The sequence below is a fragment of the Phasianus colchicus genome, chromosome 1 (assembly GCF_987193195.1).
Source record: "Phasianus colchicus chromosome 1, bPhaCol1.hap1.1, whole genome shotgun sequence".
Taxonomy (NCBI): Eukaryota; Metazoa; Chordata; class Aves; order Galliformes; family Phasianidae; genus Phasianus; species Phasianus colchicus.
In genome coordinates this window covers 57,679,983-57,696,462 of record NC_143436.1, presented here as the reverse complement: position 1 = coordinate 57,696,462, position 16,480 = coordinate 57,679,983, and the positions used below count along the sequence as shown (strand labels likewise).

At 41.1% G+C, this 16,480-nt stretch overlaps 2 protein-coding genes across 6 annotated transcripts in view; one reads left to right on the top strand and one right to left on the bottom strand.

Annotated features, from left to right (window-relative positions):
• Nucleotides 1-13,054, top strand: part of BRAF (B-Raf proto-oncogene, serine/threonine kinase) — a 77,023-nt gene extending 63,969 nt beyond the window's left edge. For 4 of the 5 annotated variants that reach the window (XM_031589796.2, XM_031589795.2, XM_090144379.1 and 1 more), the window contains 3 exons: nucleotides 549-683; nucleotides 1,525-1,678; nucleotides 6,805-13,054. In XM_031589796.2, the coding sequence (XP_031445656.1) occupies nucleotides 549-683; nucleotides 1,525-1,678; nucleotides 6,805-6,827 (312 nt within the window). In that variant the 3' untranslated portion in view covers nucleotides 6,828-13,054. The remainder of the gene's footprint in view (nucleotides 1-548; nucleotides 684-1,524; nucleotides 1,679-6,804) is intronic. The other variant, XM_090144366.1, reaches the window with a different exon arrangement.
• A 2,568-nt stretch (nucleotides 13,055-15,622) lies between these two features.
• Nucleotides 15,623-16,424, bottom strand: NDUFB2 (NADH:ubiquinone oxidoreductase subunit B2). Its single transcript, XM_031589794.2, has 4 exons — nucleotides 16,264-16,424; nucleotides 16,026-16,170; nucleotides 15,858-15,952; nucleotides 15,623-15,700 (listed from the first exon to the last, which is right to left on the bottom strand). Exons 1-3 carry the CDS (start codon nucleotides 16,332-16,334, stop codon nucleotides 15,878-15,880), a joined length of 291 nt encoding a protein of 96 aa, XP_031445654.1. The 5' UTR covers nucleotides 16,335-16,424; the 3' UTR covers nucleotides 15,623-15,700; nucleotides 15,858-15,877.
• Nucleotides 16,425-16,480: the final 56 nt, after the last annotated feature.

Genomic DNA, 16,480 nt, shown 5'->3' with positions numbered 1-16,480 from the left:
ACCACAGAACGGCTTAGGTTGGAAGGGACCTTAAAGGCCATCCAGCCCCAACCCCCTGCCGTGGGCAGGGCTGCCACCCACCAGTTCAAGCTGCCCAGGGCCTCATCCAACCTGGCCTTGAGCACCTCCAAGGATGGAGTGTTCAATGAATAAAACAGACTATTTATTTTTAGGAACTGTGTTCCAACCACAGTTGCTTATTCTTGTTTTATAACAGTTTTTGACACCGAATAACAGTTCTTTTGATGGTTATTGCTATAAATAGTAACCATTTAATAGCGTTCATGTTTCTTACCAATCTCCCATAGAAGAGAAGGAGGAGGAGAAGTCTAATTTCTTCTCTGTGCTGAGTAGGTTAGCTAATATTACTCAAACAAACTTGGCCATTTCAATTTCAGATCCTGTTCCCTGGGAGCAGAAGATTTGTTGCTGGAAAGAAAATAGTCTAGCAAAAAACATTCGTCTTTTGTTGTTGTTGTTTGTTCTCACTGTTTACTTTATGAGCTTATCTTCTTCCCTCTTCATCTTTTTTCTTCTCTAAAATAAAGATAATTTTTATGGTGGGACGAGGATATCTATCTCCAGACCTCAGTAAAGTAAGAAGTAACTGTCCAAAAGCAATGAAGAGACTAATGGCAGAATGCTTGAAAAAGAAAAGAGATGAGAGACCTCTTTTTCCACAGGTGAGGAATGTTCCTCTTTAGTTCTCAGTAGACTTTACAATCTGAATATGAAAAATGAAGATCATTTATGATTTCATTGACTAGTGCAGGGTTTTTTGGGGGGAGATAACTAAGATTTCATAAGAGTCCTAGCTAGTTAGAGCTGTTTAATTAGAACTGTTCATTTACAGTTCAAAAAGCAGGTATTAATATGACTTACATTTAGCATTTATTTGTTGGAGAAAATTTCCTGGGAAATAGTGAAATTAATGATTGCAGTTAGACACATGAATTAGAACTTGTTCTCTGAAATCTGTATGCTCCCTTCCTTCATGTCTCCTAGGCCTTATGAGAGGTGGCTGATATTTTTGTGATAAAACTTTATTTATCATGCCTGCTGGGGGAATTAAAAGCTTGGAACTGAAGGACTTTATTTTGTTGGGAACGTACCAAGGCAATTTAAAAAGAAAATTGAGCTCCACCTACTGGCTTTTTGGTGAATGGTATTAGGGAGACAGCTTCCAAAGCTGTTTATTTGCAGCGATGATGAGTATAGGTACTAGTGCATGAAGAAGGAGGCACATAAAGGGTAACTACGTTCCTTATGCTTAAAGAGGAAAATCTGAATGTCCTTTTAGAGGAGAAAGAGGCAGTTTCTTCACAAAATGTCCTTTTCAGCTTACGAGGATATAAACACCAGAGTGAAATGCAGTCATCTATTTTTTAAAGTTTCTGTTTAAATTTGTGTATAACATTATTTATTTTTTCATTAGTTGATGTACTGCCTTTGGTTTTAAGGTATTATAGCAACTTGAAAACCATGGATTCATGGATTCGACCACTTGTTTTCTGCTTGTTTTAGATTCTTGCCTCCATTGAGCTTCTGGCCCGGTCATTGCCAAAAATTCACCGCAGTGCATCTGAGCCGTCACTAAACCGGGCTGGCTTCCAGACCGAGGATTTTAGTCTGTATGCTTGTGCTTCTCCAAAAACGCCCATCCAAGCAGGGGGATACGGTGGGTTTCCAGTACACTGAACAGAAATGTGAAAGAATGTGCCTGTTTGCTCATGTGCTGGTGTGTTCCTGTGTGTGCAACACATATGTACGTTCTCAGTTCCTACCAGCGACTTTTTAAGGTTTACTGAGGAAATGAAGACTCATTTCCTTACATGGGGCATTGAATGTCCAAAGCACATGTCTGTGCTGGTAAGGAATGTCTTGGGAACAGCTGGCACGAGAAGAATTAGAAGGTTACTTAGAAGAGAAATGGGGAAAGTCACTTCAAAATAAGCAAAACTCTTCTAAAGATTATTGGCTGTCATTTTTTCCTGGTTTATTGATTAGAATTAGTTACATAAGAGTATATTTATTGTTAATCTACTCAAAAAACGTATTTTTTTTCCAATTGAGGTCATTATTTATGAGCATAAGGCTTTAGATTTTTTTGTTAATAAAGCTACTCATATGTGGGAAACAGTTGGAGAACTGAACCTAGCTGCAAGGCTGAGTGCAGTTTAAACTTCTTGCTGTTAGCAGAAGTGAGGAGAAGCACATAGCCTCCAAAGAAAGACCTTAGTGATGTGTGACTCTTGTGAAAGTTAAGGTTTTAAAATAGAGCTGTGTAGAGAATCTCTTCTTGTAGAGGAGTGGTGGCTTGGTTTTTTTTGGAGGGGGGCTGGGTTTTTTGTTTTGTTTTAGTTTTTATTTTTTCCTTAATGCTCTGACTTGTCATAGTTTAGACTATCTCAAAGTGTTCTATTACAATGCAACACAGAAGAAATTCTGAATCTCTGCTTTTGCTGAGCTGCAAGAGTATTACTGGCAATGGCTCCTCTGCCTTTCAATTAGCAAGAACTTCACTTTTGAAGTTAGAAAGAAAAAAAAAATCAAGTCTGGAGCATAGCCAAGTACTTCAAGAGAAAAAAGCTGCGAACGCCCATAGCAGGAAAAGAAAACTTGAAAATTAGTTGTTTTCATGAAAATCAGTATTATACCATAAATTCTGCTAAGTTGAAAATTTTTAATACTGTTCATAATACTACAGCACATACTTCAGTTCAGTGATTGGTTTTTTTTCACTTCCATATAAAGCTGCTAGTTGATTAAAATTGAATCAGTTAGACCAGATATCTAACTGAGAAAGCTAGAAACCTTATCAAGATCCTGTCACCTCACTTGAAAGATTTTATTTTTCTCTGGACCATTCCTGTGGAACAGGTGAATCAGAGTACTGGTTCAGGTTACATCAGTTTTTGATGTTAGATACGAAAACAAGCAGTAGTGTTATTAATGACTGTGTTCTTGCATATTTTGAAATTAATTATTGGTTTTGTTTGTTTAAAACTGTTAAGCTGTTCATCTTTACAGATTCTTCTGCATCAGAAACAAGCTATTGCTGCTCTTGTTAGGACTTAAATGGCCAGAAATGTTCTTAATAGCTTCTGAATTGTGTACTTACAGGGGAAGCTTGCATGTTGCTAGCAATATGTTTTTGAAATGGATCAAGAAATTCCACAAAGGTTTTCCTTTCTGCTTCTTTCTGGAAACTGAGCCTTTTAAAATGGGAGAATTAAAGAGCTTACAGCAGTGTAAGCAGTCTGTACGCTTTCTGACCATGTTCTGATGGTCTTCTTGGCTTCTACTGTTAGAACAGTTTGGGAACTAACTTTTCTCTTTGTGTTAGCCAAGAAAATTCATCTGTTGAAACTCTCTCTTATGGAAATAGTTCTTAAGGATGCAAGTTGTTGCTGTTTTAGTAAGTTTGTTTCCCAGCTTTCTGGTAGCTTTGACAGGCCTATCTTAAAATGAAAACAGGATCTTTTTTATTTTGTCTTCTTACTATTTTTTTATACATATATATTAGACAGTCCAGAGGAATGCTTCTTAATTGTTGGGATGTACTATTTAGTTCAGGCTGCATTGCTTATGTTAGTAAATAGCAAGAGGAGAGCTGCTGCATTTTCTGAAAATCTAGAAATGCGGCATCCCACTTCACCACTCTGGGAGTAATGGAAGATGCATTGCTATCCTGCCCAGTCTGCATCTTTTTGTGTATGCCAGCTCAATTCAAGCAAATTATTCCTTGGGTAGACTTAGTTGTTAAAAACAGCTCTTCATTGCTATTGGAGCTATAATTTATGTTGTCTTTGGACATGTTTTGTCCAATTTTCTTCTGTGTCATCACTTTATCAGAATTCTTCCTGTGTCACTTGCTTTTCTTACACATCAAGCATGCTTTGGGATCCATGATGATAACATAACCTTAGCTTCTTACTAAGCATTTTTTGAAGCCTAAAAAAAGTCTGGTTTTGTTGATCATTATCTTTATCTGAAATATAGGCTTTTAGATGTTTAACTTACATAGGTTATGATTCTCGCTTCAATTAAATCCTGGGACAGATACAGTATAGAAATGTCTACATAAACCTGTGGATTTTGGTCATTGTTCTCAGAGTTGCAACTCAGTTCAGTTATGTTGTTTAGAAATAAATACCTATAGCTCCTGAAAACAGGTCTGTAACAAACCAGACTTACTTGAATGGGTAATTTGTAGTATGTGAGATCCCTTTTTTCTTCTTCACATTGGAGTACTGAAACAAAATCTGTCTTGATACCTTCTAGATGGATCAGATCCTCTTAAATGCTGCTGCATTTAAGCAGCACCTTTGCTTCATATGCACTTCCATGTCAGACACTATTGTGTCAGAGTGCCCCTCTGCTGCCATCTGTCACATGCAACAACATGTAATGCAATATTGGTGGGAAGGTTCAACGTCTACTGCTTGTATCACCAACATAAAATTGGAAGTACTGCTTTTGAAGCAGCCGTTGAAGATAGATATGGCTATCTACATTCCTGATCTAGAGAAGGCTGTTACTGGTATCCACATTTTATGTATGTTCAATGTACATAATCCCATTATTAGATGAACATGTTACCTATTTGGTCACATATCAATTTGAGAGCAGGTTAACACCTCAGTTTTGAAAGGAGAGATTAGTTTAGCATTAGCTTGTCTCAAAGTCTTTTGCTAAGTCTTCATTTAAATGAAAGAAAATTCTGAAAATCAACTTTTAAAGGTACTATCCTGTCTCAAATACTTCCTGACTTCTCCTGTTTTTCCATTGCCCTTTCCTAATTAATGGTTCATCTTTTATCTTCTGAAATCCCTGTACAACTATTAAAAGCTGAATTATTACTAGAAACGGGCAGAAGGACAAGATGAGTAATGAGGGAGCAATCTCTTGTTTATAAATTGATCTTTCATCAGCAGTTTAGGAAAGCAGACTGAGAAAATAAGTAGAGCATGTTTTGAAAGTGTAGCTAAGCATGAATGTCCTTCTTAAGTATTAGCCTTACAGGTGATACTTGATGACTTCTTTGTCCTTCTCTTAAAAGAAGGGAAGGATGGGTGGAAGGGAAGTACAAAAATTGAAGCACTACTAGAAGATACTGTGAAGAGAATTAGGCAATTGGTGAAATGTGCCAAAGAGAAGGAAGCAAAAACACCAAATAGTAAGTGTATTTTAGAGCAAGGGTTTTATGTGTTGGTAGAACTGCATGTGTTTGTTTGTTTTAAATTTAAAACAAAACAAAACAGGAGAAGGGGGTGGATTAGACTCATCATGAAGGTGTTTTGTCTTGTTTTTTATGTTGTTATAATTATCACCACAGACTATTAGGACACTCAGCTTGAGATTCATCACAGTTCTCTTACTGCAGACCTTGGTTGCACTCCCTTCTCATCTCCTGTGAGGCATTGGGTCCTCTCCTCTCTCCCTACTTGCTTTCTCTTGCTTATATCTGCTATAACAGCTTTTCCTGCCAGGCCCATAGATTCCCTTTCTTCACCCTTCCACATACAGGCTGCTGATTATTTTCTTGATTCCCTTCTTTATAACATAAAACATTCCTTGGAATTAATGCTGCCACTCTAAGATTGTGTCTGAAGGGATGTTTCCAGTTTGTTTCCAGTACTCATAATGAAACTCTTGAGAAAAATGAAAACAGTTGCTCTTGACAAGATGGAAAGACACCAAGATAGAGAACAGTTGTTTGGATGTGATAGTGTTGGCATACTTCTGTTGGGTCTCTTCTCTGTTTCACTCCTTTATTGTTAGATCTCTGAGGAGTCCTGTCAAGAAAGGGACACTTAAAATTTATGTGGGACCCAGCAAGAGGAAGTGATGTGTGCATTTCTTTTAACTCCGCTGTAGAGCCCTTTTGTTAAGCATCTTTGCACACCCTGTAGAATGCAATTTCTGTGGGTGGCAGGGAAAATTTTTGGCTAAAGCACAGGATTGAGGAGATTACTGTCTTAGTTTTAACTTCTGTTCAAGATTCTGGTAACTTCTTAAAAACCTCGGGCAGCAATTCTACTCTGTGCCGTAGTTCCTTCATCTCTGACATGTGACTACCAGTAGCGTGCTGAGACTAAAACTACAGACTTCCATGAGATGACTGCATGTGAAAGAAACGTGTAGAATTACAGCTTATTTAATAGTTCTGAAGTGAGCACAGGATCGTTTTATTTCTTGTGCTCCCTGTCTGTTAGTGAGGCCTAATTTCTGCTCTCAGAGTAAGTAGACAGTTTCACCAGTCTTCATTTTCTCACAGCAGTTGGCTATGTTGGTCTGTGTACCAGCTTCCAGCATCCTTTAGTACGGGTTTAATTTTAAGGCACTTTACTATATATAGTCTTTAAAGGTTAATGGGTGTGTCAAACAGTTTTTTGCTACTAAACCAGCTTTACACCAGGATGGAAAGTAGTTTGCAGTCTGATGCATTTATTGCAATTGTTGCTTCTCAGGAGGATATATGTGCAATAAGGAGTTGAAAGTGAAATGTAATTGACATATTTTATTTTTAAATGCATGATGAAGTAGTCTCTGCTTGATCTTACTGCCTCTGTCCTGGGAAGAATGGGTATAGCTTGCTTTCAGGAAATTCTTTTTCAGTAAAATACGTTGGGTCTGTATTCAGTGTTCTTTCACTATGTTTCTTTTGTGCTTTAATTTTAACAGTTTGCATTTTTAACATCTTTTATATTCAACCTAATGTTCAACTAGTCTGGAGAAAATCTCTGACCACCTCATAACAGAAATCACTTTTTAAACCAAGCTCTTGTCCTCCCTCTACAGGAGAATTTGCAGCGTTCAAGTAGCCACAGCACCATGGCAGCACCCACTCTGTTATTTAAGTCTTGTGTTCCTACCGTTTCTTAACATCAAAACTCTATTCTGCTCCGACAAACCTAAAATAATTTAGAAAAGATATCCATAAGCTTAAAAGTGGAGCGGAATGGAACTGCCAGTCCAACACAATGGGAAAAAGTACCTTTTTAGGAACCAGAATACTCCGCTGCCAGTGTTCCTCCTTCAACACAAAACACCACGTGCATTCGGATACCCGCAGTGGCTGCCTGAGCTGTTGGCATCATTCCCAGGAGAGAGGAGAGGGCGCTCGTGGTTTGACTTTGGTGCTCAGGCATGAGGGGATGGAGCTGCTGCTGCAAATTAGGAGACTTGCTTTGGATGGTCTGCCGGTCGGCTTTCTCCCTCTAACAACGTATCATCAGAGGCTGAATATCTGATGAGTGCTAATTAAAAGAATCATCCTTTGGTCTGATCTCTTTTCCTGGTGTACTCACTGGTTTGTGGACAATGCAGTATCCCCTTTTCACTGTATTAGAATGTCAAACGCCTAATTTTATCTAAATTTTTGGGTTCTATTCCAGTAAAATTGAAAAGTAAGGGGTAGTGGGAGCTGGAGGTGGTGTTACTCCGAAGGCGAAGAGATTCATCTGAAGGAAAAGGGGATGCTGCTGCACTTTTTTTCAGATTTACTTTATCACTTTCTCAAAAAACAAACGACAACCACCAACTTTAACCTTTCCTTTTCCAGTATTTTCTTGGTGTGTGCGTATATAACATCTTTTAGAAGGGTTACGTAGATCCTTCTTTTGTTGGTCCAGCAACAAACTGAAGTTTAAAAAAAAAAAAATGTAGCGAGATTGTCCTTTTTTTTTTTTCTTTGTATCTTATGATACAGTATATTTATCAAAGATGCTACCGCAGCATCTGAAGTCTGTAAATTCCTGATACAGGCTGTGAATGGTGTATGTACCTACTTTAAAAGTTTTATTTTAAATGAGGGTGCAGGTTAATGCCAGGTACCTTACCAATATGTAATGTTTTCATAATTGAGGAAAAAAGTTCTCAGGTTGAATTGAATACAAATACAGAACCCCCTAGAATTAGACATTCCATAAATTGTTTTGGTACTTTCAGGAGCTGTTTTTTTTCTGTTGTTGTTGTTGTTGGTTTTTTCTTAATTAAAAAAAAAAAAAAAAGGATTTTTATCCTGTTAACTAAACGTCCTCTGATAAGTGTGTGTGTAAATGTGGAGCATCTTGTCCTCATGGCAAGTTGTGCGATCAAAACAAAACGGTACTTGCTGGATCCACGCTGATTACTTCTCCTCACATTGCTTCCTTCCCTGTGATCTCCTTCCCTTCCGTTTGTCTTTCCCTTTTGTACTCTTTGCAAACTAGGATGACGGTGGCGGTATCTACTTTAGAGTGCTCTGTTTTCCTGTCCTCCAGTCCTGGTTTTCAAACGGTTGGTAGCTTTCTTACAAGTTACCCAGTCAGGGAAAATAACTCATCCAATTCTGCACATTGTTTACCTCTAGTAGAATATCTTGTGATGTGATCTGTTTGCAGAGTTCTCTGGTATGTGGTATTACATGTAAATTATTTGTACAAAGGCAAGTCAGACCACATTAGAAAGAAATTCAAGCTCAGAAGTTTTCAGGACTTGATTCCTGTCTGCCCTGTACCACCCCACCTGAGGCAGGAGAACTGACCCACCTCTAGCTGGGAGGTTCCTGGGGAGAGGAGGGTGTTAGTCAAAATCACGGCAAATAAATGAAGGAGTTAAATGTGTGTCATGTGGTGTCCGTACTAAACTGTGTAAAGGGCGAGGACGCTGTCCTTCCCTTGCAAGGAGTTGGACTGTTCCTGTCTGCACAACGCTGCTCCCGGGCTATGGGAGAAACACACATCGGTAGTGGAATGTGTTTCTAAAGCCTCGGGGTTCTGCGGTGTTGCTGGTAGTCTGTTCTTTTTGTCAGTAAATATTTACTGGGGTTATAGGGACCCGACTAATCTGAAGTGGGAATTATAACTGAAATACTGTGTATTCATATTAATTCCACAAACATTAGCAAGACAGCAATAGTAAATGACTTAATAGTCACTACAAGAATGAAGCGATTCATGTTGGTACATGAATAGAATCGACTTTGTGTATAGGATGCATTTAAAAAAAAAAAAAAAAGAAAAAGCACAATTTTTTTCTCGTCTGCTGTGGGTCTTCAGATGCTGTAAGGCTTTTCTCCTTATTGAGATTGGCAGGAACTTCCATAGTAGCAATAGCCACTTCCCAGTGCGGAGAAGCTGCTGAGGTGAGCGATGGTGCGGAGCCCAGGTGGAAGCGATGCAGGGCCGTGTGCTCAGCAGGCCGGGAGCATGCCCAGGTGTGAGCTCCAGGAGGGCAAAGCCACCCCGTGCGTTGTGTCAGCCCTTGTGTAGGCAGTGCCTGGTTTGTAAGTGTAGGGCATACTGGAAATTGATATTCTCTTGAAAGAAACTATTATCTGAGCGACTATGTACAGGTAGTTCAAGAGTCATTTGTTTCATAGAGCTTGTTAAAAGCCCTAGTTTCCTTCCACGAGGTCATGCTAGCAGAAAACTGCTAAACTATAACTGTTAGGAATTTCTTTGCTTAAAATGAACTTATTTTTGTGGAGATTCATTACCCATTAGTCTACAGTATGCTTCTTGAGCCCATAGGAAAAGCACAAGGAAAATTGCTCTCCTTGTCCATGCAAAGCACTTTATAAGTAACAGATGGTCTTTGTCTTGTTGGTTGTTTTTCTTATTTGGGGTTTCTTTGTTTTGTTTCTCTGTTTTGTTTGTTTTTATTTTTCCCTGAGGAATGTGCAAGTTGTTTGGCTGCTGTGTAGAGAAGTCATTTCAGGATGCGTTTCTACTGGTTTTCATGTTTGTTTCCCCATAGTTTTGTGTTTCCTCTATAAGAGCTCCCGCGTAACACTCATGGAAACCTTTGGAAGAAATTTGGTTTGTAAATAATTGTAATTTTTTTTTTTTTTAAATCTTTCAAGAATTGTAATGGATGTCTCGCATGCCATCAGAATCAGTCTTAAAGTTGCCCCGAAGATCTTTAGTGAATGGAGAGATGAGTAGAAAAGAACTGGGGATCCTGTATAGCAGTGGAATGCAGGAAATAAATTGAAATGAAATGACAAATGGATTCACGTCAATTGCACCAAATTTCTTACGCTTTTCTATGGCATCCCAAACACGAGCATGTGCCGTAGTGTGAGAAATGGCAGCGTGTATTTTGCGTGCAGATGTTGGGACAAACATGCAGACAGTCACGTTGCTTTCAGCACTGCAGTATCTAATACGTTTTCAAAACTACCAGTACCCAGTCCCAGCTACTCACGAGGTCTTTATTCACCACACACACCTTCCCCTCTGCCTTCCCAAACAGTTAGAAGAGACCTGTTCCATCTCCCTTTTCAGCAGGTGACTGTTTCCTATGGCGTATTCGCTGGAACTGGAACACTGGCGAGGCGTAAGCCAAAAAGTATCAGCACAAAGGCCTCGTTATTTTGAAAGTAATTTCTGCATGAATTAATCCTTTATATTTTTTTATTATTCCTTAAATTCATGTGTACCATCAAATGAATCCCCTTCTATTTTTCATGCATACCTAAAATAGTCTTTTCTTGTACTGGAATGCTTTAGTAGCTGATGGTGATGCAGAACATTTGAGGCCTCACAGAGCTATCTTGTTGTGACCTCCCAGAATTGCCTGGACTAGTATGTGCTCATTGGAGGCAGAATTTGGCCTTTATAACATAAAATGAATGCAGTGCTGGCTGTTGATAAATACCATGAATTCCACAAACAGGGGAGAAGGAAGAAACACCAGAGGTTGTTCATAAATAAGGTTGTTTCTGTGTGCACCTCCAGTGTTTTGCAGAGTATTTGGAGAAGCCAGGTCCTCAGAAACCCTACAATCAGCTGTATGTTAAGGTTTTGATAACTGGAGGGGCTAGATTAGGGAAGAAGTATGTAGACATCTCACACCTTTACTGCCTGTAAATGTAATTCCTTTCTTGACTGTGAGTACAACATGCGTAGCACAAACTATCCGTAGTACTGTAGACAACGTGTCTTCTGTCTGTTGAAAAACGTTTCACCAGTAGCACAATATGGCAGGCAAAGCTTCTAGGTACAATCAAGTTCACTGAAAAATCAGTTGCATGAATGGATTGCAAAGTGGCATCACTTTGAAGGTGCTGGGTTTTCTGTTCTTTGTTTTATGTAGAAGTTCATGAAAGAAACTCTTGGTTACTGCAGCCATGTTAATGTGTGCTTGCACTCCATGTTTGTTTTGGCATACATTTTAAATATCTTTTGGCATTGCTTCATTACTTCTTACCTAGAAAATGAAGTCATTGAAAGAGCAGAGCAATGATGCTAACATAAAAGCTACTAAGTCAGCACGAAGACAGCACTAAATAATTATGAAATTGTGTGATACTTTTTAAAAACTGCAGAATATAGAGGATACCAAGGGCAAATTCTATTTAAAACTGGCATGTACCTTTTCTTCAGAAAATAGAGCTATCAAGACCTTCTGTTAAATGGTTTACGTAAAGATCCCCCAGAAGAGTCTTTGCAGTTTGCCAAATTATCATGTGCCTTTGCAACCTAAAAAGTACAACAGAATGTAAACCAGGTGCTTTGTAACTGGGGCAGTGGCTTTGGTTTACTTCTGATGCAGTAGTTTTGTATATAGCTGTTAATATAGATAGGCAGTTTGGAGTTGGTAAACTTTATAGAGGAGCAAGGAGAGCAGGGAACATTCCCAAAAATGCCTACAATCATTTCAGAGCTAGGAGCTGAAGTATACTAACTTGGTTACAGCTATTTGAAATCTGCTCTACTGAAAGCTAAATGAGGTTAATTTAAATTAAAAAATAAAGAAGCCCTCCTTTCCCTCCAAACACAAGGATCCTGTTAAAGAGAAGTAATATAAAGATTTGGAGAGGGCTGAAATTATTATATGTCATAGAATGAGACAGTAGGTGAAAAATGAGAACTAAATTAGGAGAAATTGATGGCTACTACTCATGTAATGAAATAGTGAATTCCCTGGCCCTGAAAGTGCAATTAATTTTGTTTTATGGAATAGCAGCAGGTTTCCTTAGCTCTTCCTCAGGCCTCTTGCAGTTTTTCACAACGCCAAGTGTTGTGCATTGCGCATTGATGCTGGGAGAGAATAGGTACCTTGTCAGCTGAGGGACGGCCAGTGTGTCAGAGTCTGAGCTGTTCAGATTGCAGCCTGCTGCTCACTGAGGCTTCTGGCAGAACCTACATACTGTGTCCTATTTGACCTGTTTGTCCATAAGGATGAAAGAATGGATTTTGCTGTTTGTGCTTTTTCTTTTGCAGATCTTTTCCTTTTGTTTTTTGGGGTGAGACTTTGGGCCTAACTGTAAGTGGCAGAGTTATGTCTGAATGCACAGCCCATACAAATTTCAGGCTGATTTCAACTTGTTCTTTGTTCCCTTTAGAAATCAAAGTGTAATTTAAAAAAATGTTTTACTAAAACTGCAGGAACTATCTGAAATTCTTTTACTGACCCCAAGTTCTGCACTAAAAGTATACATACAGTGTTTTATCTTTTTTTTTTAAATACAAAATCACAAGGAAGTTATTTCCCTATTTTTTCCAACAGAAGGGAAATGATGGGAGTGTTCAGAACTTCTAAACTGCCTAGGTGTTTGCTTTATAGCATCACAGCAGCAGTGTGCTCAGCTCCTCCAATCCCTTTAAGAGCCAGCCGAGGCCTGTCCAGTCCTTTTGTCCAGCTTATGGCATTTGCAGCAGCTGTACTTCAGAATAAGCCTTGTGTGACATTGGCTTTGGAGTATCACAGAAAAGCAAAGGATCGTGTTCTTTTTCGTTTGGGTTTGGAAAATGGTTAATTTTTGTTTTGCTGAATGTCATTCTGTGTTGCATTTGTGTAATCACCATAGTTGAAAAGAAAATCTGTTTGTGAGCTTAGTGGAACATAAGAAACGAAGCCCACTGTCTGGGCACAAATGTTGGGTATGGGGTGCAAAATGGACCAAACTGGGGTGTTGGGTTATTTTGGGATGGTGGGGGATTGTGAGGGCATAATTTAAATTAAATTAACTCTGTCTAAAATAAAATGTAAGTGCAATAAATGTGCTTTTTTATTCAAAGCTGTGAACCTTTAGGGGTAAAAAAAAAAAAAAAAAGAAAAATGCACATCATTCCTTCGTGAGCCTTGTGTCCTACCTGTCTCCTCTTCTTTCCCCACTCCACCCTTCTCAACTGACAGATACCCAGCAGCAGCCAACTTGCATGTGTTGGCAACCCAAATCACACTGCTGCTTTTTTTCCCATCTCAGCTGCTGGGACTGGGGTAAAGTCCTGCTCCCTGCTGCTTGCCACCCTTGAGACTCCTCTGGGAGCCCGTGTTGCTAGAGCAGGTCTGCAGGTGTTCAGGTAAGGGAGCCAGCCCATCTGCTCTGCAGTCCCGACAGCTGCCCATAGGGTTCCCCTGCCAGCCCTTTGCCCATGACTCCCCACCCTGCCACAGCTCTCCTGGTGGCCTCCCAGGGCTGGACAGATGACACTTTAGCACCTGCAAAAAGTCATCAGTCATCAGCTGCCTCATTGGATCCCTGTTTCCCTCTGTCAAAACAAACATGCAGACTGGCCACTGTTGCCTTCTGTGACTCTGCCTTGTTTTGAAGGAGCAGGTATACCTGCTTGTAACCAGTTGTGCACTGGTTGCACTGTCTCTTTCTTACTTGAGCATGTGCTGCTTTTCCTAGGTTAGGAAAGGTGCAGCAGTCTCACTCGGAGTTCTGCAGGAGGCCTACTGCATACTTTTATTAAACGGGGATGGAAGGTGTTGCACTTGGTTGTTGGACCCTGTGGGGAAGTAAGAAAGGACTGGCACGTTTAAAGTTTATAGATACAGAGATCTATATCCTTTAAACTTGATTGTTTTTATATATAGTCAAGACATTGGCATTACCTCATAATATAGAGGCTTGTTTATGGGAGGCAAACTAGTAAGGAGAGGAAAGGGAAATTCATATACAGATCTGATTTCTTTGTTTCTTAGTGCAATGAAACGTACGTCCCACCCATTTGAACTGTGCTAACACAACATTCCTTTCAGCTGTGTTTTGTTGACCACCAGAGGTTTGCGAGGGGCTTACGATGACAAAGTAAAAGGTCCAGTCCAGTTACTTAAAAAAAAAAAGCAACTGTGTTAGTAGATTTCCATAGCTGCTTTTTAAAAATCTTACAATGGAGTAATTGTTTGGAAACTTGTATTTATTTTCTAATTCATAACAAAATGTTTATTTTCAGTTTTCTGTTACATAGAAGGTCATGGCAATCCCCCTTCTTTCCCTCTTGAGTCTCCCCTGTAATTGCCAATACAACTTCTTTTTCTTGTTTGTTCCTTTCCCCTCTACTTTTGTTGTCCCTTCATTTGTATTTTGGAGTTTTTTCTCATGTAAATTTGTACAATGGGAAATATTGTCCAGTTTGGTTAGAGAGCATGGAGACTTAAAACATATTAAAATTTGATAGCTGAATTCAGATTAAAGAAAACTATTTCTGTGTAAAGTTATTTAAAGAACTCTGTATTATATAAAAGGCAAAAAGTTCTATGTACTTGATGTGAATATGAGAATACTGCTATAATAAAGATTGACTGCATGGAAAAGTCTGAAGGAGATTGTTTATCGGATCATTCCCAAGTCACTCTCTTCATGGTGTTCCACAGGTAATTTAATAGAAGTTTATTTCTGTATGGTTAGTTTGGAACATAAGTCTGGCCATATATGAGGGGGGGAACCTAGAGAGTAACCCTCCTCCATTTGTCTTCCTTATGCGGGAGGGCCACTAAGACGATCAGAGGGCTGGAGCACCTCTCCTATGACGAAAGGTTGAGGGAACTGGGCTTGTTTAGCTTGGAGAAGAGAAGGCTCCAGGGAGACCTCACTGCAGCCTTCCAGTACTCGAAGGGAGCATATAAACAGGAGGGGTAATGGCTGTTTACATGGGTTGATAGTGATAGGAGGAATGGTTTTAAACTGAGACAGAGGAGGTTTAGGTTAGATATTAGGAGAAAGTTTTTCACTCAGAAGGTGGTGACACACTGGAACAGGTTGCCCAAGGAGGTTGTGGATGCCCCATCCCTGGAGGCATTCAAAGCCAGGCTGGATGTGGCTCTGGGCAGCCTGGTCTGGTGGTTGGTGACCCTGCACATAGCAGGGGGGTTGGGACTAGATGACCACTGTGATCTTTTTCAACCCAGGCCATTCTATGATTCTGTGATTCCTTGAACGCTGTGTTCAGCACATTTACTTCTCAGCATTAGTGCTAGATTCCTGCTACCTGAAGGAGATTCCCTCTCAACCTAAGGAGAGCCGGGCACACCTTCCCCTCTCCCTCAGGCAGCTGCACCTGCTCCTGCAGCAACTGCTACTCCAAGCCTCAAGGTTGGTTTTTATGACAAGGTCTCAGTAAGAAATCTTTTAGAACTGTAGAAAAACTAATTTAAAGTTTTGCTGCCTCTTCTAGTGGCTGGCAGACGCTCAGTGGTTAAGTCCTTCCCTACCATGCATTCATGCGAGCTATAAGTCACTGCCTGAACAAAGGATGTATCACCTCAGTTAGAGGGGCACACTTTAAATGCTTCACAAGGATGAAATAGGCTCATTTGGACTCAGACACCCCAATTCTAGACCTCTTGAAGAAAAGGAACATGACATTTACAGCACTCAACAACACCACACAGCTCAGCATTTGTCAAAAGCTCACTTTATTGAGACCGGGACAGCAGAGCAAAGCATCAGTTCCAGGGCCTCCACAGTTCCACAGACCTGCAAGGAACCGAACTGAACTCCCACGAACATTCCGGCCAGCCTCTCCCACAGCCGAGGGCAGGGAAGACCCACAGCATCACCCTGCCACCTTCAGCTGCAGCCGTTCAACACGGCGCCCCGGGAGAGACGGTGAGAGCACAAAACCCGCCCCTACCTTCACCTCTGCGACTGCGGTTACTCGGCGTCGTCGGGCGGGATGCCGAGCTCCTCATCCGTCCAGGCCGAGGAGTCGGGGTAAGGGAAATGGCCCTGCGCCACGATACGGCCTCAGATCCCGCCCCGGGCACGGACCCACCGCCCCCGCCGCTACGCCGGGCCTCACCAGTACGCTGTCCGAGCTGTGCCAGAAGTGCCACAGGATCCAGAACCACATGAAGCCGCTCAGCAGCTCGCTCCACACCACCTGCGACCGCGTCAGCTCCGGGAACTGCCGGTATCGCGGCTCGATGTGCACGTCGCCGCCCGCACTGCAACAAACGCGCCGCCGCGGCCTCACTCCCGGCTCAGCCTTCCTCGCCCCGGCCCCGCTGCCCACCTTCTCCCCGTTCCGCCCCACTCACTGCCGCCTCCCGGCCGCGCCGCCGCCGACCCGCAGCAGCCGTCCCGCCGAACGCCCCAGCGACGCCAGCATGGCGGCTCCCCAATGTCACAAGCCGATGGCCCGGCAACCTCCCTAATTGGTCCGCTCTGCCTTTACCAACAACGGCCTCTCCGATTGGTCTGCTTCTCCTTACCGAGCAACGACCTCCCCGATTGGCTCGTTCCCCACCAAGCAAC